The sequence below is a fragment of the Hylaeus volcanicus genome, chromosome 4, assembly GCF_026283585.1.
Source record: "Hylaeus volcanicus isolate JK05 chromosome 4, UHH_iyHylVolc1.0_haploid, whole genome shotgun sequence".
Lineage (NCBI taxonomy): Eukaryota > Metazoa > Arthropoda > Insecta > Hymenoptera > Colletidae > Hylaeus > Hylaeus volcanicus.
The window spans coordinates 12,032,701-12,060,037 of record NC_071979.1 but is presented as its reverse complement, the minus strand read 5'-3'; the positions used below and the strand labels follow the sequence as shown (position 1 = coordinate 12,060,037).

General features: G+C 32.9%; 1 protein-coding gene across 1 annotated transcript in view; it reads right to left on the bottom strand.

The window, feature by feature from the left end:
* Positions 1 to 27,337, bottom strand: part of LOC128875194 (acetylcholine receptor subunit alpha-like) — a 213,288-nt gene that overhangs the window by 7,332 nt on the left and 178,619 nt on the right. Inside the window, exons 6-7 of the mRNA XM_054120582.1 lie at positions 4,931 to 5,046; positions 2,962 to 3,130 (exon numbers count right to left, since the gene is read on the bottom strand). Of these exons, the coding sequence (XP_053976557.1) occupies positions 2,962 to 3,130; positions 4,931 to 5,046 (285 nt within the window). The remainder of the gene's footprint in view (positions 1 to 2,961; positions 3,131 to 4,930; positions 5,047 to 27,337) is intronic.

The window sequence follows — 27,337 nt, the reverse complement described above, 5'->3', positions numbered from 1 at the left end:
ATGCTTTTCAAGATGAATTCATTGACCCTTAATGTATTTACCCGATTTTTATAGTATTAGATTTCAAGATAGAACGCTTCGAAATTTACTGATTTTCAGCAGAAAAGTGTCGGTTGAGTGACAAGTCATAAATGAAAATCAGTAAATTTCAAAGCGTTCTACCTTGAAAACTAATAAAAATCGGGTAAATATATTAAGGGTCAATGAATTCGTTTTGAAAAGCACTATCGCATGATCCCCCTAAAAATATAAAGTTCCATTTAAAAACCGAAACTTCACTGTCATATCTTTTAAATTAATAATATAAAAGAAAATTTAATTTACGCCACGACATAAAGTCCATTGTATCCTGCATCAATAGTTATTGAAATATGCGTTTGTCACACTGTAGCGTGGACACCCTGTACATGAATAACTAAATTAAATGATAGATTTGATATTTCTAAATAAATATTTTATTATAAATATATACACATTTAATATAATGAAACATTTATTGAGAACGGCAAACCTATCATTTAATTTAGACAAATTTCCTTAACGTCATCAAGCCCTTGGCCACATATGTGGACGTTTAATTTTTTATAATTATAATTACTATCAATAATAAAAAGAACAAAAATGTAACAATAACAAAAAAATCGTTCCTGAAGAAGGTAATCATAGAGGGTACAAACTGTAAGCTGTAGCGTGGACACCCTGTATAATATGTCTATTACGAATTTGAAGTTTTATAATAATTGCACTGTTATGATAATACATATAATACATATATTGACGCAAGATCAATTTCTAGAGTCGTTGTTTGCCACGCTATAAAGTAGAACGATTGTCACGATGAATAATATAAAGACACGTTCAAGTGTTACAAACACGAATAGTAGAATGTACACATTCGCGGTTTCGATATCGCTAATGAAACCCAAAACAATTAAGAATTTAAGAGAAAAGCAATATTATAAAAATGACCTACACTTACAAATTTACTTATAATATATGTACAAATAATCGCGGCACGTAATCGATTGAATTTATAATATTACAAGTCACGCCCGAACAAGAAATCGCACTGAATAACAAACTGTGGTTCAATAAAACTTTCATTCCTACACGTCGCGCATTCGTGATGCAGTGGAAGCACAGTTCTCCGGCGAAACTTTCCTTACGATGATTAATGATCGCCATAAATTCAAAGTTTCTCCACCAGATTTATATTCGTTGCGGTGGTGGTTCACTTGCCGGATAGAAACGCGAAGAATGACAACTCACGATCAAGCGCCAAGTATATAATTACACTTGAGACATGTCGCTTCGTCGTTGATCATGGATGTATGATCGATAGCGAACGACTTTAATATTCGGACGCTTCGTAATTGTTATTTTGTCTATGGCGAAAGACAAAGTAATATAAGTAATGTGAATGGACGCGACGTAAATGACTGGCACATAATTAACGTTAATACGAGTTTATTATACAACGCCTAACCTATACTAGAACTATACCGAAGTATCGTAACTATGCACAATTATACGAACGGGTAAAACCTGATACATTTAAGAAGGGCTTGGTGAAAGTAAGAAGGAGGTAATCCAGAATTCATTCGTGTCTGACGAGAGAATTTTTCAGAAATAAAATTCACGGGAACCAAAGTGCATTGTACTTTTTTATTCTTATCCAAAAACGGTTTTAAAGGTGAAAACATTCCTTGGAAATAATTCTGATTATTTATATTTTTGCTAATATATAATATCTGTCAAACCATAAGGGTTATTGAAAACATTTTGAATGCAAAATTTAATGGCTTTTACATTTCTGTAACGCTGTAATATGAAATTAAGAAAAATTTATTTTTAATAATATTTCTACCACCATAAATCTTTCCACCATCAGCTGCATACAAATTGTTTTTGTAGCTTTGCGGAATTTTACATACTGTACAACTTTCGTTTAATCAATTTTGTTCCATCTGTCACTAAATTCAAGTTACTGCGCTATATAAGATAGATACTTATCGTGTATGTACGTGTGTCGGATGACTACTGTAGATATTTCGGTCAAAAAACTTGACTAAAATTTGAAACATTCATAACTTCTGTTAGGGTAAACGGATTTCGATTATCAAAACGGAAAACTACGGGCCTTTAGGTACAGAATTTTTTAAAAAAATGACACTATCGAAAGAGTCTATTTTTTAATACTTTTCGGCGGAAAAATATGTAAAAAGTTGCCTAGTCTTAAAAAATTCGTAGCTCTTATAATAACGAACATATTGGATTGAAATTTTTTTTCGTTGTAGATCTCATGAAATCCTACAAAAAACCATATAGAAAGTGTTCCTCTAAAATGAAACCCCAATTTTTTAAAAGTGATAGAATGATTTTTTCAAATATTCGCAAGGGGTCGATTTTGGTCAAAATTAAAAATTGTCTATAAAGACTATTCTTCACTTCCTCGGTCAAAATGCAGCATATTTAGTTAACGTAAAGTAACATGTAGGATCAACTTTTATTATTTATGAAAAAATATACAGTCAATGTAATAAGTATTCGTACAGGAACCATTTATTTTAAATTGGGTACTGTACGAATACTTCTTATACTGACTGTGCTATCCTTTCTCGAAAAAATACATTTGCCAACAATTTCATATCTCATATCTCGAGATGTACAACTATTGTTTGAAACATTGGTAAACCTTACGTTTATATATATATAGCGTGTTCGTATGTGTAAATGTATAATTTTTATATGCTAATAACTTTTTAATAAAAAACTTATTTTTTGTGTTACTCAGGTGTTACTCAGGAAGGTGCCCTTGACAACATATATCAAAGTCAAGGTCATCGAAGCTGGCTCCCCTAAACGTAAGATTTACCAAGATATTGCCAATCACTGCTCGCATAGCGGTCATTTTTTCTGACGTTTTGAAGTATAATTTCAATTAACATCTTTTTCACTTACCTTTTCCCCACTGTCGCTGGGTAGATAGAATGTCAGTACCGTAAGGAAGGAAATTCCCATACAGGGAATGATTATGTTCACAGTGTAGAAAAGTGTCTTTCTCCTCATCGTTATATTAAAGGTAATATCCAGGTACGGCTCGTCGCAGCAGGTGTAAAATTTTTCATTTCTGCGCAAAAAGGTCGTAAAAGTTCATATTAATTCCTGTTAATAAATGCGCAATAAGAAATGAAATAAACGTTGATTATAGTTTTATGTTTCGTAGTAGAAAAGAAGAAAATCTGTATTTATCGTCTACGAAAGAAGTAGATCAAACTTAACGGTTCGATTATTCTGGTTCGTTGGATGCTGTTTACATTGAACACGATCGTGGCAAAGTATCACGACTATAGAATGTTAATTTATTTGTGTGCACTTTTTTGAAGATCAAGTCTTTACACATATCTCAATAACGAAGTCTCAAATCGCAAAATGGTAATGGACTTTTTGCAGTGACTCGTATTAATATTCTGACACTATGGTGCTTTATTTATTATTGTAATATGTACGTGACCATAATTCAGTTGATATATTTTTAGTTGTGTGATATTTTAGAACGTATTAGGTAGACCGAAAAGTAATGTCGTTTCTTTTACATTAAATTCAAACTTTCCAATAAATTTCTATCTTTAATTCATTACATAATCGCCCTCATTGTCAGCAGCCTTTTGTCACCTAGTGTGCAAATTTTCAATGCCAGAAAAATCAATGAGCTGATAAATGATAAACAAGTATTTAAGATGGCAAAACCGACATTACTTTCCAGTCCACCTAACATATTATACGTGGAACTAATTCGCGGAATAATTCATTATCTAATAAATTGTTTGTTATGTTACAAATTCGATATGTTAAATAAATAAAACTTATATTTCTGTCAAACAGAACATACGTTCTAACATATCATGCAAAAAAAAGAAACTATATAATCCGAATTATGGTCAAGTGTACATTGTAATAATGAATGAAGTACTATACAAGGTGTCCCAAAAGTGTGGAAGTCCTTGAAAAGGGTGGTTCGGGAGATGATTTGAAACAACTTTTTCCTTAGCGAAAATGTTGTCCGAGGCTTCGTTGAAGAGTTATTAACGGAAAACAGTGACCAATCAGAGCGCGAGTATGTCGATGGAGCGGTCGCAGTAACGTAGGCGACCGCGCTCTGATTGGTCGAGGTTTTCTGTTAATATCTCCTTAACGAAGCCTCGGACAACATTTTCGCTAAGGAAAAAGTTGTTTCAAATCACCTCCCGAACCACATCTTTCAGGGTGTTACAACATCTTTGGAACACCCTGTATAAACTGAATTATGGTCAAGTGTACATTGTAATAATGAATAAAGTACTATAGTGTCCGACTATCGATACGAGTCACTGTATACATGCAGGGTGTTAAAAAAAAAGCATTTAGTATTTATATGCTGTATAGGGCACACTGTAGCGAGTAAAAAAGCTTTAGTAAACATAGGTCCAAAGGTCAACCGTTTCTGAGATATAAACATTTTTGTCTGCTAGTATTATGATTGACTTACTTGCTTCCATCGCATGCGATGTTTATGTCAGTGTTTATAAATTGCGTTCTGAATGTTCCCATTCAAGTGCCGACAATTCCGTCAATTTCATTTTTTTCAATTTCGTGTACAGAAATGAGCGGTGGACACGTGGACAATCTTCTATAAATATCGAAGACCCAGTAGTAAGTCAATCATGATACTAGCAAACAAAAATGTTTATATCTCAGAAACGGTTGACCTTTGGACCTATGTTTACTAAAGCTTATTTACTCAGTACAGTGTGCCCTATACGCCATGTAAATATTGAATGCTTTTTTTTGAACACCCTGTATAGGCTAGAAGACTTAAACTTGAAAATAGATCCCACACATTTGTTAACACCCATAATATATTTATTTAAGTAGATACGTATTGACTCACCGTACAGCAGGCACTTCTAGAATGTCCCATTCTACCGACATGTAGAACTCGGAAAGGTCGACTCCGACATCCACCACGTTGCTTTTCGATTTCTCGTCCATGTGCCTTAGATCGACCTACGCGAAACAAATCAAGCATCGGCATTGGTATCTTCCTTTATTGAGATTCTCGTTAAATTAGTAATTTTCATGCCCACGTAGTTTACTTTTTAAGAACAAACGTGCAGCCAGGATAATCGGAATTCTCTCTTTATTTCTTCAAACGCTAATTATATATTTAAATCTTCAAATTGCAACAGGGATTACATTCAACGTTTACACAGAGTGCAAAAGTAAATATACCTCTGAATTTAATCTTCGAAATGATATCAAACGGAAACACGATCAATTACATTTTATCCAAAGCATTTCTTTTCAAAATCCTTTCTCCAGATTTTTATTTCAGCATGATTACAGTTGAATTCCGTGGATAGATTACGTTTAATTAATTAAGATTAACTTAAAATATAGTGAAACAACAAATGTCAATTTCGAACATATGATTCATGGTCGTACAACTCTATTATTTACCCTGAGTAATTTGTGCAATTTCTACAGTTATAGCTATGTCTATATTACTTAAAAATATAAAGAAAAGTATAAAAGTTATACGGAATTCATAACACTGTGAAAATTTATAAACGCCCATCGATTAAAACGCGATAGTGACCAAAGAAGGCTATTTTGAGTAACTTGAAATGATTTGTGATCGTTCCATTATTAATCTATATTAATCTACAACTTTAATTTTACACTCTGAATAAAATACGCGATATCGAAGATAGAGTAACGTATCGAATAAAGATTTGTTTCACGTCGCGATTCCTGATGACTGCACGTTCGCGATTACGGGCTAAGTACGAACAATAAATTCTGAAACGATATTTAATGTGCATGTCTCGTGATGCACTTAGTGTTCGCAAAAGCGCAACGGGAGCAAAATACTAATAATAGTCTGGATGAAAATGGACCATCCAATGATGAAGGCCCGGAAAGAATCTAGAATCAACTATCAGCGGAACGTCCTCTTCAACTATGCCTTCGCTTTCAACTATTGTGCAGCATGACGAACAAACAAAGTCGACACTGAAAAAATCAAACTAATCGCTAAGCAGAGTCCTAATTAGTTGGAGAAACGAATGGTCTCGCCAGGTAATTAGTTGCATCAACGTGCTCCTGATGTAGTCATTTCCGATTCTCCGATTATACACACACTTAACGAACCAAGCACCGTGACAAGGATATCGAAGATGGTATATAATGTATAATTTCGATGATTTCTCAGCGTTCGATTTGATCTCTTTTGCGCGAGCTTTTTCTCTAAGCGATTTAAAGCAAATGCTTCGAATTTAAGCGGTAACTTGGATGCGCAATACCGTGCAAAATATTCGTATTAATCTTTATTCTCCCGTCACGTAATCATTTTAAATAAATTTTCTATATAGGTACGAATCTACGATAAGAACAATGGAAACAAAAAATAACGATTTATATATGAGCCGTTCATTGGACAAATCGATTAACTCCGTAAAACAAAAAGTTGAGAAGTGCGATAAAATAATGTACATTGTTTTTTAAAATTCCCATTATAATATAAATTCAAATAAATATTGTAGAATGCATAAATACAGATGTAGCTTTCATCTAACGGTATACAAAATTATTAAGAAAGAATAGCCAAAAATTAATCGTTAGTAATGTCACAATTTGTATGTGACTGGTAGAGTTAATCGGATTGTGCAGTGAATGGCTCATATTATAAATAGTTATTCAGAAATGATGTTCATCTAACGAATTTCATGAGAAACACTTCGCGTAACCGTTGTTAACCAAAGATGATAATTAACTCTTTGTGGTCGTGTGTCTATTCTCAGCCACCACAGGAAAGAATCATACTAATCTTATATTTCATTCTAAAATTAAATAGAAACAAAAAAATTCGTGATAAAGTAGAATCTTGACATTACAAACGAGTTTATAACTATAAATTTTTGTTTATTTAAATGTCGCAATTACAATGATATTCCATTAATTCAAATTTTATACATATTTGTTTCCGATTGTACTTCCCATACATCCTTAAGATATTTCAAAAATAACATTCCAAAATGGTAAAAAGAAAGTTTACAAAAGAATTAGTAGATTTTGTTTATACTTCAGAATCTTGCATATTACGTATCACTGCTCGTTTTTCTGAAATTAATTCCGACCAGTACGATACCCTTAATTTGATATGACCACAAAGGGTGAATATGTATTCCACAGTCAGTCTCATAAGTAGACTGTAGATGTTTATGCAAATTCATATTTTCACGGCTGCAGAAATATAATTGTAACTTAAATGAAAATGGTCCACTGAGACTGAGTGCTCGAAATGGTTACTCGCTATACATACATACATACAACTTAAATGAAAGTATGTCGTACCTCTTAAAGGGTATAACATATATATTATTGTTGATATTTTACATATTTTTGCATTTGTGTATATTCTCATAGATTTCCTCATATTCCCATTTGCCATAAATGCATAAACATTTGCAGCCTATTCATAAGTACCATCTGCTTCTATTAAAGAAAGTCTAAATTTAAAGTTACATATTTAATACGTGTAACGTTTATGCATGTACACTTTTATAAAGTAACATTTATTTGAAAACATTAAACCTACCATTTAGACAATTTTCTTCAATAGTCATAGAGTGTATAAATACTCATGGGGTTGACTGTATTTTAATTATAAATAGATACTATATTTTTAATACTCCAGATCAAAAGTAAAAAAGAGAAAACATTTTTTTAACTTATCGATACGGATAATTTTTCATTTCTTTTCAGAAATATCTTCGAAACCATTCTTTTCTATTTCCCATTTTCTATTAGTTCGTTAAAAGAATAATCCTCTCCGATTCGCATTATTCTTATCGGATCTTAGCGTCGATTTTATGTTAATACAAAAAGATTATCAAAAGAAATACTCGTTAAAAATAATTGGACTTTACTTTTCAATTCTCCATCTGAACGTAAAATGCGTAAATTGTGTACAACGATTATTACAATTAAACAGATATTTTGATAATTTAACGAATAAGATAAAACTCGTAGGGTGTTGCGAAGGTTTTCGTTTTATACCCTTTGAAATCGATAACGTAAATTCATGCTTCGAAATATAAAAAATAATAGAAATTAAATACTGCATCACACTTTTGCACGGTATCGATGGTCGCTAATTGTTTAATCTCTTGAACGTTGCACATTCAGAACACATTTGTATGCACGTTAACGGTGCACACAAGCATAACTTCATACATACAAAAGTATCGACAGAGAATTCTGAAGCAACGATAATACACAAGAACGTCGCACAACTAGCGCAATATACAGTAATAAGTTTTATGCAACTGCTTGGCTATCGGCGTTCAATAATTAAATACAGACGACACTGTAGTTTATTCTGGATTTGCAAAAAAACTCGTGTGATGTGTAACATAAGAGTTGCGCGCGCGCGCGCGTGTGTGTGTGTGTTCAACGTGACGAAACTGTATGGTACATTGTGCTTGTATCGGTAAAATACTGTAGAAGACAATCATTTTTTAGTCATAAGTTTGTAACGTATATTTCTTATTTATATTTCTGAAAAAGAATTTTCTCGTAACATCTTAAAATATAATTGGTAATTCGTTATTTTATGTTATTCCTTATTTCTTAATTTAATGTACTATAATTGATTGAAAAAGAAATTTAATATACGCGATAGAAGAATTGTGTTTTGTAACAACATAGCAATAGCTATGCTAAAATGCCACTGTGAAGTTAGCATCTCATTTTCAAAAAACAAAATTTTCAGCACCAGTTCTATTTGCACCCACAATAGTTCTATAGTTTCTGATAGGTTTTAGAAATAGTTCCGCCGAAATACACGAGAAACAAAAAGAAAATCAGCTTATAGGAAATGATAAGGCGGAACTTTTTTATATTTATAGTTTATTCATAGGACGTTTAGTTGCCAAAATAAAAATTAAAAACTTAAAGACCTTTTTCACGAATTCTCGTAGTGGTCTGATCCTGTTGCTGTTATCTTAAAGAAAAAAAAACCAACGGTCGAACAATCGAATTTAATAAAAATATGACCTTATAGAGAATGACAGAACGAAACTTTTTTATATTTGCACTTTATTTATACGACGTTTAGTTTCAGAAATAAAAATTCGAAACTTCAAAGACCTTTTTCTTAAAATTCAATTTTTCCAACGAACTTTTGATTTTTCAATTTTTATTTTAGAAACTAAGCATCCCATGAGTAAACTGTAAATATAAAAAAAGTTTCATCTCATCATCTTCCATAACCTGATATTTTTTTAAAAATTGATTTAACGAATATAAACATTTCTCTGAGCCTATTTCTCGAGGGTGTATATACGTATACCCCTTTCGCAGTCAAAGAGTTAATGTTTCACATCGCTATACAAACGATAACATTCGTTAAATGATCTACTGAAGTATAGTTTATCGTTGTTTACATATTTGTTACAGTCCTACACAATCATACGATAACAAATAAATTCAATATCGTTATCAAAAACCATATTATTTTTGAAAAACGTGATATATATATATATATATATATATATATATATATATATATATATATAAATATATATATTCCCAGATTCCCAAACGTTTGAACTTTTTCATTAACATTTTCCATCATAAGTAAAATTCCTAATGTCATCGATAGAACATGGATTTCATTTCTGATTTCTACATAGAATAATGGAATCATAAGTTATACATACACACAAACATACATAAACGAACCAAAATCAGTTTGAAAACGTTCCCTCGAGTATATCTCGCTTCTTTGTATTTGTTATTTTCTTTAACAATATTTACTCGACGGATATATGTAGTACGCAGAGTTTGTACGATACGGACGCCAGATGAAAATGAATAAAGTAGACGGAGCGTTTAGAATTCCAATATTACGCAAGAATTTAATATCCGCAGGTGATCCTCAGATTTTCGTTCTATTATTAAATATCTAGGAAAGAAGTTCACCGTCGAACACACGAAAATAAAGTATAGAATTTTTCATCGAATCAATACAGAAGACGAAACGGTCAAAATATTCCAAGTATATTCTGTTCCATAGATTTCACGGAAGGTTTCGAAAAGCACTCTCATCCCAGACGAAAGCACTTGGAGCCTGGCAACTTTGCCAAATGTCCTTTTCGGCGCCTGCAAATCTCATCGATTGTTTTGTCCCACGATTTCAGAACATTTCCGAGACGTTATTGTTTCTTCGTTCTACACTGAACAAAAATAGAGTTTAAATAAGAGTTTCAGGAAAAAACATCCAGATAAAATTTAATTTTGACAGTGTTGAGATTATTGAATTTTTGAAACTATATTATCGAGAAACGAAATCTCACCGAATTTGATGATCCAAAGGCATTTTTTTAAATGACTTCGAAAAGGAGGAGGTTACTCAAATCGACATGTATTTTCTTTTTATGTATGTTACTCGTCAAATAACTTTTCATTTGTGTATTGTACGATATGTATTGTAGTTATTATTTCATTTATCCTCTATCCTTTAAATAGTTTATTCTCTTAATCATCGAAGTAGGAGATGAAGAATAAGATGAACTTGATCGCTAAAAATTATTTTTCACGAAAGCTGAGGATTCGTTCCTCTTTGTTTCAACATCTGAATAACAAACTTTTTCCCTTGAAAATGATCTGTGTTCTATAATTTTTGCCTAACTGTACCTAATAGGCATGCAAAAACGAATCTTTACGTAAAATTCTTTACTTTTAGTCTTTCTCACGTAAAAATCTTTACGTAAAAATTAAGAACTTCGCGAATTTGAGAACTAATTTGGAAACGCTATCAAATAATACAAACGCACCTCTGACTTTTTAGTATCGTCTCTGAAATGTTTATCCATATGTTTCCACACACATTATATGTATATTTATATAATATACAGATGATTTGAAATAAAGCAAATAATTTAGTTAGAAATTGCTTCATCACGTCGTGTTAATATTGTATCGACGGAATGAATGATCGATGTTGCTAAACCCCGCAAAGGATTCGAACAAACCATATGATACATAAATCATTTAGTACGCAATTTTGGCACCCCTCTCATCTTTAGAGAAATTTATTAAATTTATGGAATTTATTCTTCGAAGGATTATTCGAAACAGAATTGTGGCGTGATTTTTTTCCTAATATCAAAAATATACTGTATTGAAATGTGAATGTTGGATGAATGTTTATATTTAAACCAGTAGCTGTGTTTGTATGTTTTATAGTTGTCAGTTATGTTTATCAATTTGTGTTAGTAATTTATTGATTAGTCATTCAATTTGTATTGCGATTTGATTTTGTCTGATATATTGTGCGTTGTCTTGAAATTTTTAGTTTTCGCCGAACCTCTAAATAAATATCGTTACAAAGATAATTAATTGAACTTGAAAAAATATAAGTATATATACACATATTATTTGTACTGGATGTTTTCATTCATTTTATTTTTATTTTTGTTTCATTTTTTAGTATTCATTTACCTCTCGAGAATAGTGCAACTAATAAGAATTATATAAATGTCACATGAATGCGTTTAATAAATAATATTAATACTTTTCATGTTCGGGAATCTAACTTTCTCAAAAAAACATTGGTATAGTCTGATAATAATCTGAAACGTCGAAATGCATTAAGTATGAATATCTTCGAATTAATTAAACATTTAGAATGCGTACAGTAACATTTAGGCTTTGATTAAATAATAATAACAATCACGGTTCAAAATAAGTATTCGTTAAACACAGTAGCCGTGAGAAATTTGTCTATATTTTAATATCTATTGAGTAGACCAACTAAAACTTAATTTTTGACAACAGTTAAATTAATTATTACTAATATTTCATTACACAATGACCGAGAATGTGATTTTCCTGTAATAATAATATATCACATAGGCATTCTTTTTATTTTTTATTTGTTTTTATCATTTTACCGTCATGCTCGCTTATATTCTTGTCTCGCCTGTCTGATTAATAAGTTATTATGACATTTACGTGTCTTTGGTTAGGTTTAATTAAATTTATACTACATTTTGGTTAATTTTCTTATTTATTTTCTGGATATTTTTTTATTTAATTTTCTCATTATTATGTGTGTTAATATCGAAGGAAACCTTCTTCAAATCGTTTTCTATTCCTATTTTCAACTTAATTTTCCATTATTTATGACTCTTTCATTAGGTATTAATATTACTTTGATTGTCTTCATTGCTTCGAAGGGTTTGTTTGTCTCGTACGTTGTTACCGATTTCTATTTTCAGGTTATTTCATTATCTTACTTATGTGTGTGTATTTCGAAATATCCCCAAAAATGGAAGTAAAATGTTTATAGGAACTCATCGTATTCCAGAGTCCTACACCGTCCGCCTGGAATTTCGTGTATCTCAAACTTTACACATCAATATCTCTGAAATGTGCAACTATGTGCAGCTGATTTTTGCAGAAGTGTTGGATGATAACACTATCAACTTTCGAAATTTTGCAATGAGAAAGTGTAGCTAAGTGTAGCTATGTTTCATAATCCTTCTAGAAACAAATGGGCCGTATGATTTTACATATCTTTCTTTCAAGCTTGTTAGTATCATTTTGATTCGATCAGGGACCCGTTAGTCTAATATATTCTCCAAATCTACCTTTAGTTTTGTTTTCAGGTGCACCAGTTTGAAGAAATCTTGCTCACCGCAAACCAAGTGGCCACCCACGCCATCGCCTCTTATGACGAAATGAATTAACCTTTTTTTGAAACAAAAATTCTTTTATAGTTCTTTAAGACATACTTTGTAACATATTTACATTTCATTTATAAAAATTATTATTTAATACCTTAAAAAAAACACACAAGAAAGTGTGCGTTTTCATTTTCCTGACTGCGACTAACCCCTAAAGACGAACCGTCTTTTTAGGCACTCTCCCAACCACATTCTACATATATTTCATAATATTCCGAAAATTAATTTCGATACACGAACCTTACAAATTCCAGTTAACGGCTAGTCAAACTGCGGTGAAGTATTCTATGAAAATGGAGTGCACAATTGGCATTAGAAGCGAACGGTAGCGATCGAATGAATCATAGTGGCTACAAACGTCGCCATTTATAAAATACGAAAAGCCAGTACGGATTCTTTTAGGCGCCAGACACTGATCACCCAGCATGGAAGCGGCGCTTCCCGAACGTTTTAGACAAAACCCTTACTCCTCTTGCGCCAATTGGAACAGCGCCAACTAGTACACACACATGCTGCAGCTGTTGAAGTAGTCAGAGTACGACATTGGGTTCCCACTATTGTAAAGGATCACGACCCATCATGTTTTGCTGTAACTTCAAACGAAGTTCTGTACGTAGCTAGCAGTGTTTAACCTTGCTCGCGAATCTGCTCGTTTAACATGTTTATCTTTAGGGCGTTTCCACGTTCCAGCTTTACGTCAAATTAACTGATACGTATAGTTTCGAAAAAAAAAGACGAAACATGCTGATCCTCGATATCATTCGTGTCTATACATTCCAGCTTTACGATGAGATTATTTACGTGAGCATAAAGTATCGAGAGGCTCGTGATTCTAGCTATATGAACCTGGGACACAACTTTTCAAAAATTAATTTCGTTTTATAGAAAATGATAGTATTTCGTTTGTACTTGATTGTACCACCAATAGTTTCGTTTATACCTTCATCAATTAATAATTAAAAAAAATTCAAAAAATGTTCAGCACACTACATTGAGATTTTTGAACAACTGTTTTTCCCTATTCTTTAGAATCGTTTGTACCCGTTTGTACCCCGTTTCGTATCGTTCGTATCTTAGAGTAGATTTTGCGTAAATTAAAGTTATTTTTAACGTTAACCTCTAATTTCTTTTCTTATTAGATTTATCTTAAATTGGTTGCTGTTCAAATACTTCTTACACTGACTGTATATTCTTCGTAAATCTCGAAACGTTTCTCACTGTAATTTTGTACGGGAATTCTGTCAAAGCTGACATTTAGATTACTGTTCAAAGAATCTTTAACCACTGAAAATTTAATTTTATTTAATTTCATTTATACAGCAACGAAAAAGCTTAGCTGACGATGAAAGGTATTAAGTCTCCCGTTGTTTTTGACAAGTCTTTAATACACTTGGCTTAGATTATAAATTTGATGTAAGTAGTATAACAATATGTAGGATTTGCATTGTTTGCAGAACTAATTTAACAATACAGAATATAATTTCAGTGACATTACGAGCTATACCTATAGTAAGTCACGTTTATAGGAAATAAATATGAAAGCCAGCGTACGTAATCCCCTGAGAATAATAACGTTCAGTTGTTGCTTTATATCAACGGAGATATGGTACCTTTTTGTGTCACGTCGAATGTATGGCTTGCATTATACCAACGATGGTGTACGCTTCAGCTTCAAGTAATATTTTGTATTTATAGTTACCTTGGTATAGAAAGAATATCTACATACATCTCTAACGATGCAGACAACATTTGTATTTGAACATTGATTTTTTATTTCAATAATTCTGTTGAAAGAATAATAGCAATAGTAACCATTTATAAAGAAAAATCATACAACATTTAATCTTCCCTTAGTCACAAAATTGCAAGAGAGCACATATGGTTGTAAAATCAAATGTGTATGCAACTTGTATGGTTTATTACTATCGAGGTTAGTACTTTAATGTAACGTAAAGCCAGGTAAATATTGCTGTTTGAACTAGAGTTACAAATAATTAATTGCGAAGGTAAGTACATTTGTTTTGAGCATCTTCTTCAATAAAGACATTTTTTGAAAATATCTCGAGAACTAATAATTTTTTTGCCATAGTACCCTAATAATTTTTTTTGTAGAATGAACAGAAGAATCGATCTGTGTTGAAAGAAATATGCATTTCTATTTAAAGAAATGATGCAATTGTTAATTACACATGCACTGCTGCATTTAAAAAAAATTTTAAGACCTGCAGATGTAGTGCTCTTCGAACCATTTATCTTTCTCCTTTGACATTTTTTCGTAAATGCAATAATAACGGAGTTATGACTTGAAACAATTGCGTGGACCACTCTGTATAATTCTTATATGCTATATATGAATGTTATATAATTGTTTCATGCATTATTCAATTTAGTTCCACGTAAAATGTTTTTCCATTCAACTGAAAAAAGTCTCTTTAAGACTAGTGAATAGAGTAAAGAGATAAAACATTCGTTTTATCACGGTAGAAGTAGGCACAAATGAACGTCGGCAGGTTTAGTGTTAACTTATGTATGCATTGTTATTGAGATGAGGAGTACATAAAGTCCAAATAGTTTTAGTTAAAAACGATGGAATGTAAGCATAGAGTTAATTTCTTCACCTAACATAATACAATATTTGATTTCATATACTTATGTAATTACAGTCAATATTTTTACAAATTGTACAAATGTATTCCTTGTATTTTCAACCTTGGACACAAATTATTCTCGAATATAATGTTTCTACATCGAACATTAATCCTTATTTGTTGCGTTATGTTTATGTCAAAATTTTTAATTAAAAAAATGATCATTCATACGGACCATCTAGTACTACATATTACATAGTCAGGTTGACGATTTAACATGAGTACACTTGGCAGGAGTTATCGGCGTTTTTCTTGTTCGTATTGTTAAGGTATACGCCGTAGTAAAAGCGTTAGACCGCGCGGTAAATTATCTCGCGGTTAGATAGTGTATGTATGGAGAAGAATCTGTCCACGGTTCGGTGCCAAAACCCAGTATCGCAGACCACAGAAGTTGGCGAACTTTCACGTGCGGTGGAAAATTCGGGGCAGGTACTGCGAATTTTGCTCGGTAAGTCAAACCAAAATTAATCGCGCTCTTTTCTGCCAGGAACCGCGTTACCTACATTCCGGTAACGTATACGTAATAAGCCTCCGAGGACTACTCAACAGGTACACCGCTTCGCAAGCCGCATCAGAGGCTTTTGGTAAATCAACCGAATGACGTCTTACACGTGTATGGACACGGTTGCCCAACCTTTTCGCATTTAACGTTTATACGGCCGTGTTAACTCTCTGTGGTCCGCGAAATTTTCACGGGCTCGTTTCACCTTGTCGACGCTGCCTTCCCTGATCTGCTTGATAGCGTTTAATTTGTGAAACACAATTACGAGCTTATTAACGAAACGGCACCAGGGAAAATGGCGCAAAATTACGATGGCTTGTAAAATTGATTTTTCGTCAGGGTAACGCCACGCTCAATGTTTCAACAATTGTTTTTAGTCGTTAGAAACAAATTGTTAATGTTTCACTGTGTTGTTCATACGCGTACTCCGTAGTCTACAGATATAGCTCCATGCGATTATTATTCATCTTTTTCGTTAAAAAGTTTAAAAAGAAATGATATTTGGTTAGGAAACTACGAAATGTTTAGAAAGATAACATTATTCGAAGAGCACTACATCTGTAGGCCTTAACATTTTTTTTAGATCCACCAGTGCATGTGTAATTAACAATTGCATCATTTCTTTAAATAGAAATGCATATCTCTTTTAACACAGATCGATTCTTCTGTTCATTCTACAAAAAAAATTATTAGGGTACTATGGCAAAAAAATTATTAGTTCTCGAGATATTTTCAAAAAATGTCTTTATTGAAGAAGATGCTCAAAACAAATGTACCTACCTTCATTATATACTTCCAGTGAGATAAAGGAATGTATTGCAACACAAAACATATAATAATAATAATAGGAATGATGTAACCTAAAACATAAAAATTCATATACGTGTTATTTAATAATAAAACGAAAGAAACTATTTAATACGAATAATACAAAAGGAAATTTAATAGAAATACGATTAATTTATAATTTTATAATTTAATAAGAAATACGAAAGAAATAATTTAATAATTATACGGAACTTCCACCTGAATGTACATATGTCAATATACATGAAATCACCACATAATATGCGCACAAATAGATTGTTGTTAGCATTTTTGGCAAGAGTAACAAACAACGATATATCGTTATGCAGCGCGCAAAGGTTGAAAAACCCTTAAAGACATATCCTCCTTAAAATCAATCCACGTCACAGTATCGCGCGACTTACAAAAGACTATCGAAGGTTGTCGATCACGCTACAGAAACAATTGATAGTCACGAGTGGCACAAAAGGTCAGTCGATAATACTGCATATATGCAAAAACCCGATGAACATATGCAGTTATATATTGCATGTACATTTAAACAGAACAAATAAAAACATGTACACTATGCAAAATATGCAAAACGAAAAATGAATATTTAAATCCCCTGATCACTATCTGAGTTTTATAAAAAAGATGCATTTGCATAACCATCCAGAGTGAACTTGTAATTCATAGCTACATTTTGTTATTTCCTCGAAATTACTCATTTTATTAATTTTTAGTAGTTACAGCGTATATTATTTATATATTCTACTATAGTTTACTATTTGAAACACCTTGCAGATATTATTCCTTTTCAAGAACCCCAGTATTTTCAGGATGTCTCCTTTACGTTATGGACGTCTAGAACCCGATGCTGTTTTAAAAAACCTCGACAAACTACTTACGATTGTTTATTATTTATATGTATATTCTACTCTAGATTACTATTTGAAACACCTTGTAGATATTATTTCTTTTCAAAAACTATAGTATTTTTAGGATGTCTCTTTTACGTGTTGAATGTCCAGACCCCCCATGGTGTTTTAAAAAACTTCGACAAACTACTTACGATTGTTTATTATTTATATATTCGACTCTAGATTACTATTTGAAACACCTTGCAGATATTATTTCTTTTCAAGAACCCCAGTAATTTTAGGATGTCTCTTTTACTATTACTCCTATTTTAAAAAAACCTCGACAAACCGTTTACGATTGTTTGTCAATCGATTTACTATCCATGTAATGAATCAATGTTGCACCAGTGTGCCGTGCAGTCGGAGAACTTTTACAGTTTTGTTGGTCACGTAGAATTCCAGCGGCTCACTCCTGGATTCTCGATAGCAACTGACATATCATAAACCCACGACACGCCAAGTGTAGTAAATGGCCCTAACAGATGTGCAACCCGTGAGCTCAATTTCCTGCACCTTCTGTATCACAGACGTACGCGTCGTATTCGACGTGAAGGATGGGAGTTGCGAATACAGAAAACTGTTCCACGAAAAAGACTGTGGGCGATTTATAACCTGCATCCCTGAATCTTAAGTATCACTTTCTATTTAAGAAGATATATCTAGCGTATCGAGTAGACATTCTACAGAAGTAACGCATAGCATTAGTTTCGACCAAGATAAACTTCACTTTGTAGCTACTAGCTGTGGCGAAGTATACTTCCAATGTTGAAGGCATAGGAATTTACAGAGACTAGATATAGATATGGAGACGTATTCATAGTGATATACAGATTGGATATGAAGTTGGGAATAAATTCAGGAAAAATACAGAAAAATCATATTTTTCTAATGGGTGACCACGATATCTGGAAAACCACTGAACCAATCTGGTTTATGTTTTTCGAGCTTTTGCACAACGTAATGGTCCACTATTTGGATTTTTGTTTTCAATTCATACTTTTCGTGTAAGCGGAAAATGGACGTTTTTTTTATGCGAAAATAGACAATTTCTCTTTGGGTTGTCGCTATTTTGGCGCAGAATAATATTTCGTAAAATTCTTCGTTCAAACAGGGGACAGACAAATGTTTTAACTAAATTTTCTCGAATTATTGATTTCAGTTAACCCAGTTTCGAACAGCAGTAATTCACCGCGAACTACGTTTCCAAAAATGGCTTTTACTTCACCATTAATAAATATTTCTCGATCATTTTCATGTTTCAATCTTGAGCAATGTCTATTTATTAATCCATTCACTGGCAACTACGTGATATTTCCTAATGAATCTTTCAGACACAAGTATATAGTTTGAGTTACATATAATTGAAAAGGATGAACGAACATTTTATGTAAATATACTTTTTTAAAAAAATAACTAATTTAAAATCACTTTTTATTATCAAAATGATAACTGTTATAAATTCAGCTGGTAGTGAATGGGTTAAGCGTGGTCAATTTCATTAAAGAATTTTTATCATGTTAGTTTTCTTTCCACTTGTAACTTTTATTTAATATTTAATTAAATGTGCCCCCAATCCGTAAATGCTTTTTAGAAAAATATCTCAAACTCTCGTCAAAATTCGACTTTCTGACTGGCCACATCCCCTTAAACTGATTCTGATAATGTGATTTCAAATAGCAGTATTTTATAGTGCATTATAGGATCGAGTAACAAGCTACCAGCGATATACAGGATGTCTACCTATAAGTTCGGACATACACAGGGTGTGAATTCTTCAACAAATTTCCAACAAAAAATTACTCTTAGACATTTTCTTTGTGTCGCCTTATTCTCGAGTATTTTCACTTTGTAACCCCCTTCAAATATATAGTTCCGGGGTAGGTCGCCAGAGTAGCGCCCCGATCGCGCTACTGTGTGAAACGCAGCACCCCTGCCACGAGAACTACCCCCAGCAGAGACACTACCCCCGCCGCGCGCCGCTACCTCGTGACTACCCCTTCCAATCACAGCGCGTGGGCCCAGGCCCAAAACGGGTATAAAAAGGACGCGGTACAACAAATCTTCAGAATTCCAAGAATTACCGAAGCTTGACCTAGACTGCTCCCTTGTGCGGACAGAGACTAGGAAGAAGCGGCTCTGAAGGTTCTAGCTATTCCCTCTCATGTGTGGACGGGGCTAGACCCAAGAGTACTCGGGAAAACTGGACAACGCTAAAGTTATCGCGCCGCGTTTTGCTACTCACTTCTTGTAATTTGTATCTTGTATTTACTTAGAATATACAGTGTTATTTTATTCAAATATCAGTTTTAAGAAGTTCCTAAATCCAGCAACCTTCCCGCAACACTAAGGTAACCATTCCATCACCAAGGAGGTTACAACTTTTAATATTTTTTCTGCGTTTTCGACTTGACACTCTTTAAACGATCATAACTCCACCAAATTATAGTGAAAAACTTAAAACTAAGTATACCATTAGAAAGAGCGTTAAATTTCCCATCTCTTTGATGTCAAAGCAAAATTTATTACGTAGATTTAACAAGTGAAAAATTAAGTCAAACTTTACATTGTCAAAATTTTAAAAAATTTGACTTTTTCTGTATTCGTTTTTCGGTTTCAAAGACATAGTTGTTTGGCAGGTTTTCGAGCGGGTTTGGAAAGTTTTCGGGAACAACTTTCTCGAAGTCTCAGCTTTTGAACGGTATTGTCAAAAAAATTGTACGGTGACATATTAAGGAGAAGATGACGTTCAAAATGCCCGCCTCCTAAATCAAAATTTATCGGTTCTCCTGCGCCAAAAACATCGATTTTTTGCTTTGTGAAATCGATCGTGTTCCAATCTCCATATCATTTATCGGTACACCGAGGTTAATTTTGATTAAATAGTCTCTAAAAACGAAAATTCTATGGATACATGTTCAAAAACAATTATTCACCTCGCACTCAGGATCTACACACGGCTGGGAGAGGTTTGAGGTGTCAAAAAATCAGTTTTTCTCCTAATTGGGGAGCCTCGGGAGTGTCACTAAAAAATACATCAAACCCGATGTCAAGTTAATTCTGGTAATTTTAAAGTGACATCGCTATTTTTGTAGAAAAATATCGATTTTCACCTAAAAACCCACGCTTTTCTGCATTTAAACGTCATTTTCTTCCGAATATACCACCGTACAATTTTTTTTGACAATACTATTCAAAAGCTGAGACTTCGAGTAAGTTTCTCCCGAAGAGTGCCCGCCAAATAACTATGTCTTTGAAGTCGCAAGACGAATACAGAAAAAGTCAAATTTTTTAAAATTTTGACAATGTAAAGTTTGACTTAATTTTTCACTTGTTAAATCTACGTAATAAATTTCAATTTGGCATCAGAGAGATGGGAAATTTAACGCTCTTTTGAATGGTATACTTACTTTTAAGGTTACACTGCAATTGGGTGGAGCTATGGCCGTTTAAAGATTATCAAGTCGAAATCACAGAACAAAAATTAAAAGTGAAAATACTCGAGAATAAGGCGACATAAAGAAAATGTCTAAGAGTAATTTTTGTTGGAAATTTGTTGTATCATTGACACCCTGAAAGAAAAGGAAAGCATTGAAGAAGACCAGTGGTCATTTAATCGAGGTGGAAAGCGAGCACGTAGCCGTGAATTACTGTGTTTAGTTAAGAGGGTTGGTACGTAACACTAGGCACGAGTTTAGATACACATTTAGAGGTCTGTTAGACGATCCCGAACCGTGGTGACAACCATGGAGGAACAACGTTGGGACTAGAAATGTATATGTTCATACGAGCACGCGAGAATTTGCGAGCTGGACACACAGTGCCCGCGTTACGCTTTTCCTTGTTACTCGCCTTCGACTAATGGGGGCAGACTTATGGTACAGCATTTGAACAAGGACATAAGCGACGAATATCACACGTCCTGTAACCCCTAATGTCACGTTATGGCGTTACAAATTTTGTTGTAACAAGAAAGTGCTGTCTCAATTGTTGTATCATTAGATGGGATACTTTCCTCACTTTTTTTTTCTTTTATTCATTTTAAGCATTTAAACCCTGCTGGGTTTATTTTGCTTTACAAGAATAATATAATTGAATACCATAGTGTATAATACGTTAGTTATACCATAAGGATACAATATAATAGAAGTAAGTAAAATAACAAGCTCTGTCAACATTAAATGTGTAAGTTACAATTTTTGAAAAAGAAATTTATACTTATACAAGCTTTAACATTAGGTTTCGCTATGAGTGTGTCTATATTAAGAGGTAGTTGAAGACCCATACTAAGTAGGGAATTCGTTAGCTTACGTCTTTGTGCATTACACAATTCGCATTGCCATACTATGTGATCAAGGGTTTCGCATCCCTGACCACATTTATAGTGGGTGTAGAAAGTATTCGTACACCGATCAATTTCCAAAAAAACTATGTGAAATTTGTAATTTATTAACTTTTTTTTTATAAATAATGATATTCTACATATTCTTGGAAATCTCTAGAATAGATACAGTACGAAAAGATTAGGTATTTTGTATAAGTGAGAAATCAACAAGAAAAAACAATAAATTGATAGAAATACAGAAGCAATAAGTATTCGTACAAGTGTCAAATTTTTAAAATTTCATTTAAAAAAGAAACGAAATGTACATTAATTTATAAATAATTAATACTTCGTGAGATTTCCTTTTGATTTTATAATTACTGCAACTCCTCTAGGCATTAAATTAATCATAAATGTTGATGTTATTAGGAGTGGGATCTTCTTTCATTCCTTTATTAGAGCATTTCTTAAGTCTTTTTTTACTGGAAATTTAATGTTTTCTAATTCCCACGAAGCAATAAACTGATGTGCTTATGATACAAGTTCTACTGCAAATTGTTCGTTATAAGAACTGTGCAAATATTTATTGCTTCTATATTTCTACCAATTTTCGTATTTTCTTGTTAATTTCGCAAATTATATAAACTAGTAATTTTTGTTTGAACTATATTCTAGAGATTTCCGAGAATATGTAGAATATCATTGATTATAATAAAAGGAGTTAATAAACTACAATTTCACAGAAAAGTTTTTTGGGAAATTGATCAATGTACGAATACATTCTACATTCATTGTACATTGGTTGTCATTGATACAACCTACCCGCTCTAGTGAGGCAGCTAGGTTATAGTGATCGGAACGCATTCTGTTTACTGTAACAACTAAGCTACTCCCAAGTTTTAAATTTAAATTTAAGTTTAATTTAAACCAGGAAACTGAACTTTCGTTACAAAAATTTTGAAAGTATTTTTTACCCTTAAAGAGACCTTGATTTTTTATGATTACGAAAGTACGATCTTTAGCTTGTTTTTCAAACTTCTCGAATAAGTTATTGTATGGAATCTCAGGAATGTTTACGGTGTTCATTGACGTTGCCAATTTAGCTGCCCTGTCCGCATTTTCATTGTCTTGAATTCCAAAATGTGATGGAATCCAAAACAGTTTGATGAAGCTATTATGATCATTATTTATCAGCAGGTTATATTTTCTTTTAATTTCCAGGAAGTATGAGTTAGTTTTAATATCTACTTTGGTGCTTTCCAAAGCCAGGAGCGCGCTGAGAGAATCGGAGAATATAAGAAAGCTGAGATGTTGATGTTCCAGAGCAATATCGAAAGCAGCATTTAGCGCAATACATTCTGCAGTGTACACAGATGCAGATGGGTTAATGGAGCGAATTACTTCAAGGCTAAGTTCAGGGCAGATACAAGCCGACTTTTCCCACTTTTCATCGATTGTAGGCATTCTATCCAAAAATAGATGATATTGGTGACGAGCGTGTGTAAAGAAAAATATATCGTTAATCGAGCTGCTAAGCTCTTCTTGCCCAACTTATGTGACAGAAAATGCTTAGTTCTTTCTAAATATATTTGTATTACAAAATGTTCACGGCCATATTACCACTTTTTTTAAATCGATTTTACCTTACTGCTAGTTCTTTTATACTTTCTATTCTAATTCAATTTCATATATTTTTTTCAAACCTAAATTATTCAGAACCATCATCTACGAAACGTATCGTAACATTTTGGATGGATTTCTGACGAATTAATTTCTACGAATCGTAGAATAGAAAATTATTATTTACTTTATATATTATATTTGAAGAATTGTAATTCAAAACTCGTAATCTTGGTTAAACGGAGTTGCAATCAATACAGCAGGTGTCCCCATATCTTTTAAATAATAGTTTACGTTTTTTAACGGAAATGTATTCATAAAACTTCAACGAACTTTATTTTCTGCATTACTACGTATGCGACTGTAAACTGCGATCAGAGACATAAAATCAATTCACGAAACGAATTCTGAAAAAGTCGTTATCGGTTTTTCCACCGGAGCCCATCAGTTTTACTCTTAGTTTCAACGTCGAACGACAAATTGCATTCGATGGCTCAATCGAGTCCCGAAAATTGTTTTCCAGGAGGCAGGGTAATATGAAAAAGATACGTTTACAGTCGATACGTCATAAATTGGAAAGTTTTAAATCCGTTGCTTGGAAGGTGGTACTCGATAGTAGAAAATTTACAAGTAAAACCTACAAAATTATAATCAAATAATTAGACTGCGGATCTTTATGCAAACGCATATTTTTATAAAAAATAGGTAGACGAATGGGATTGTTTTGAAGTATCAATATAGTAAATACGTAGTGTATAAAGTAAACCAATTTTCATAATTTTTTCGTAACCAGGAATAGAATTTGAAGTGATATGAATTCACGTGTCAGTGGTCGCGAATATTTTAACAACAAACACTCCGAAAGAATTGTAGTCACAGTGCCCTTGTCCAAAAACTAATTTTGGTTATTTATATGGAACACTGATCCTTGAGAAATATTCTACAACAATTTACATGTACTAATAATCACAAATACATTATATTTATTTCGTTTAAATTGATCGAGTGCTAGACTGAATTTGAATTGTAATAAATTGTCACAGTGCCCTTTTTCAAAAACTAATTTTGATTATTTACATGAAAAAGTGATCCTCGAGAAATATTCTACAACAATTTACATATACTATAATGACAAATATATTTTATTTATTTCGTTTAAATTGATCGAGTACTAGACTGAATTTGAATTGTAATAAATTGACACCTTTACGAGAGGTTGGATAATTTTGCGAAATTCTTGTATGCGAAGAACGGACGTGCATCATGGCGCGAAGAGGAAGTCGGTTGCCGGAAATAACGCTAGCAGAACCTGCAGATCGAGATAAATCGAGCTAATGAATTCCACGTTGAAATAGCATCGTCCGATCGGGGAAAATTATTGAACGACCTACATACTTTTGCGCTTGTTATGGAAGACTCATAGACGCTAAATGTTCATAGTTTGATTTTTACAGGCATAAAACGAACACAATTGATTCGGAAACATCCATACAAAGAGGAAAAACGTCTCTTTTAACAAGTTAACCCTTTCAGATCTGAATTATTGTTTTTTCTCGTACTAATGCAATTCAATTTTTAGAGTTAACTTGGTCTAAAATTAGTATGGAAAAAATAAAGAAAAAATCATAATATTGTAGTTTAGAGGAAAACTGGTCTTTTTTCATGTGCACAGATAAGGACATTCGTCTTAAACGATAGTGTCGGTAATTTTTAAACTATGTCTCCTCAATTGTAGGCGCCAGCTCTGAAAGGGTTGATTGCCAGACTAATCATCGTGAATACTCCTACGAGTCTAAAATGTTGTTTTATACAACCAGAAATGACATAATCTAACACAGTAATTCCCAACCTTTTTTGTAGGTAACCTTTTGTACTTAAGCTTTTCTAAAATGCTTATGCACTCCTCCTAATATATACATAATTTTGAATATTTAAAAATGGAAATGTTAATGAATTCTAAAGAAACTGGAATGATAGGTTTCAGGAAGAAAACACTAGAAAATTATTGAACAAACACAGTAAATCAATTTTTAAATTGTCCCCTTTAAAAATGAAATTTACCCCCTGTGGGGCGTGGGCCTCACGTTGAGAAACACTGATCTAACATCAGTGGTAGTACTTATTCTTGCGACCTCTTTAGAATTTACTACTTCAGATTAATTTTCTTTAAGACCTCGAGAGATTCCTTGAAGATTAACAGATCCTTGAAGAGTTCAAGGGTGGGCGCCGCCACAAAAATTAGCTACCAGTAGTTATTGAGACAAAATTCTGAAACTTTGTATTTTTATGTACTTTGTTTCGTTGAATTCAATGGTGTGAACAAAAAAATGTTTAAACAATTTGTTTGCATTTCTCAAACCGCTTTCTTTTTTCCATCAATTCTTTTCTAAAATGTAAAAAAATTGTTCAAACATTTTTGTGTTTACACCATTGAATTCAGAGTTCAAAACTACAAAACTTCAAAAGCACAAAGTTTCAAAATTTTGTCTCAATAAATACTAGTGATAAATACTAATTTTTGTGACAGCGTCCTCCTTTAAATTTGAAAAAGATCCGTACGACTTATGACGTACCATATCTCTCGTGTTGCCGAAATATAACTTTTCACAGGTTGTTAAAACACGTCTCTGCGAGGGAAAGTGTCGTGGTAGGCTTGCCTATGACCGAGATGGTACGCGTGTGTGCGGATCACGGATTCTCACAGCCAGAAGCGGAACAGGGCTCGCAGTGGTGTGTCTTTGCTGGCTCTGTGCTACTGCAGTTGATCTCCGCCCGTCATGTTTTACTGTGACGCGTCACATGCTCACGGCATTTCCTCTCGGCTACACTCGTAAACAGCGATGCTTGCTCTTGCCCGTTATCAGCCAGCTGGATTTGCCTGGTCTGCGGCGCACAGTGGCCACAAATGACATTCTTCGGATCAAAAACAAAGTAAGAACGTTTAAACGTAACAAGATACGTGGAAAATTCTTGCGGTAGATATAAGAGTACTCGTATCTCTTGGATAATAAACATAATAAATTTATGCATAATTATCCGGCGTTTTTAATATTAGACTTATGGAACATGGTTACTTTGATCCATTCCTGTATTCACAAGGTTTTACAAGAATGCTTTATATTTTTTATGCTTATGCTGAATTTTAACCTTGTAATAAGACAAGCATACTGTGACGAACAAAAGTGTAAATGCACTCTGTTGATTTTATGTAAAAGTCGATAACACGACTAATTTTTCAAATGATCGATAATTAAATCCAAACAAATTTCAATTCGAATTTTCCGACATATGAACGAGACAGTTAACGCTAATTTCAAACGATAGAACGATACCAAAAACAAACTCCTGATGATCATGTATTAATCCAATAATTCTCCGTAGATTTCCGAATGTAGCGCTTGGGTTCATTTCTAGCCCAGCAAAACATTATAATTGCAAAAGTTAATAGTTTTATGGACCCTTCTATCGATAATCGAGACCAGGGTGTCCTTTTCTCTTTATTTGAGAGCTTAGAAGTAGGGTTGATATGGTACCAGATATAACAAGAATGTAACATTACCTATAGAATTAAATCTGTTAACAAAATTGTGTGATTTACTATCTAAATAAATTTGGAATCCTTAAAACTGCAACCAAATTATATTTAAATTTAGTATTTGTAATACTTATTATCAATATTTACATTCTGCTTTTTGAAATACATATGAGTCGTTTACTTTGAAAGTGGCATAAGTCACAATTAC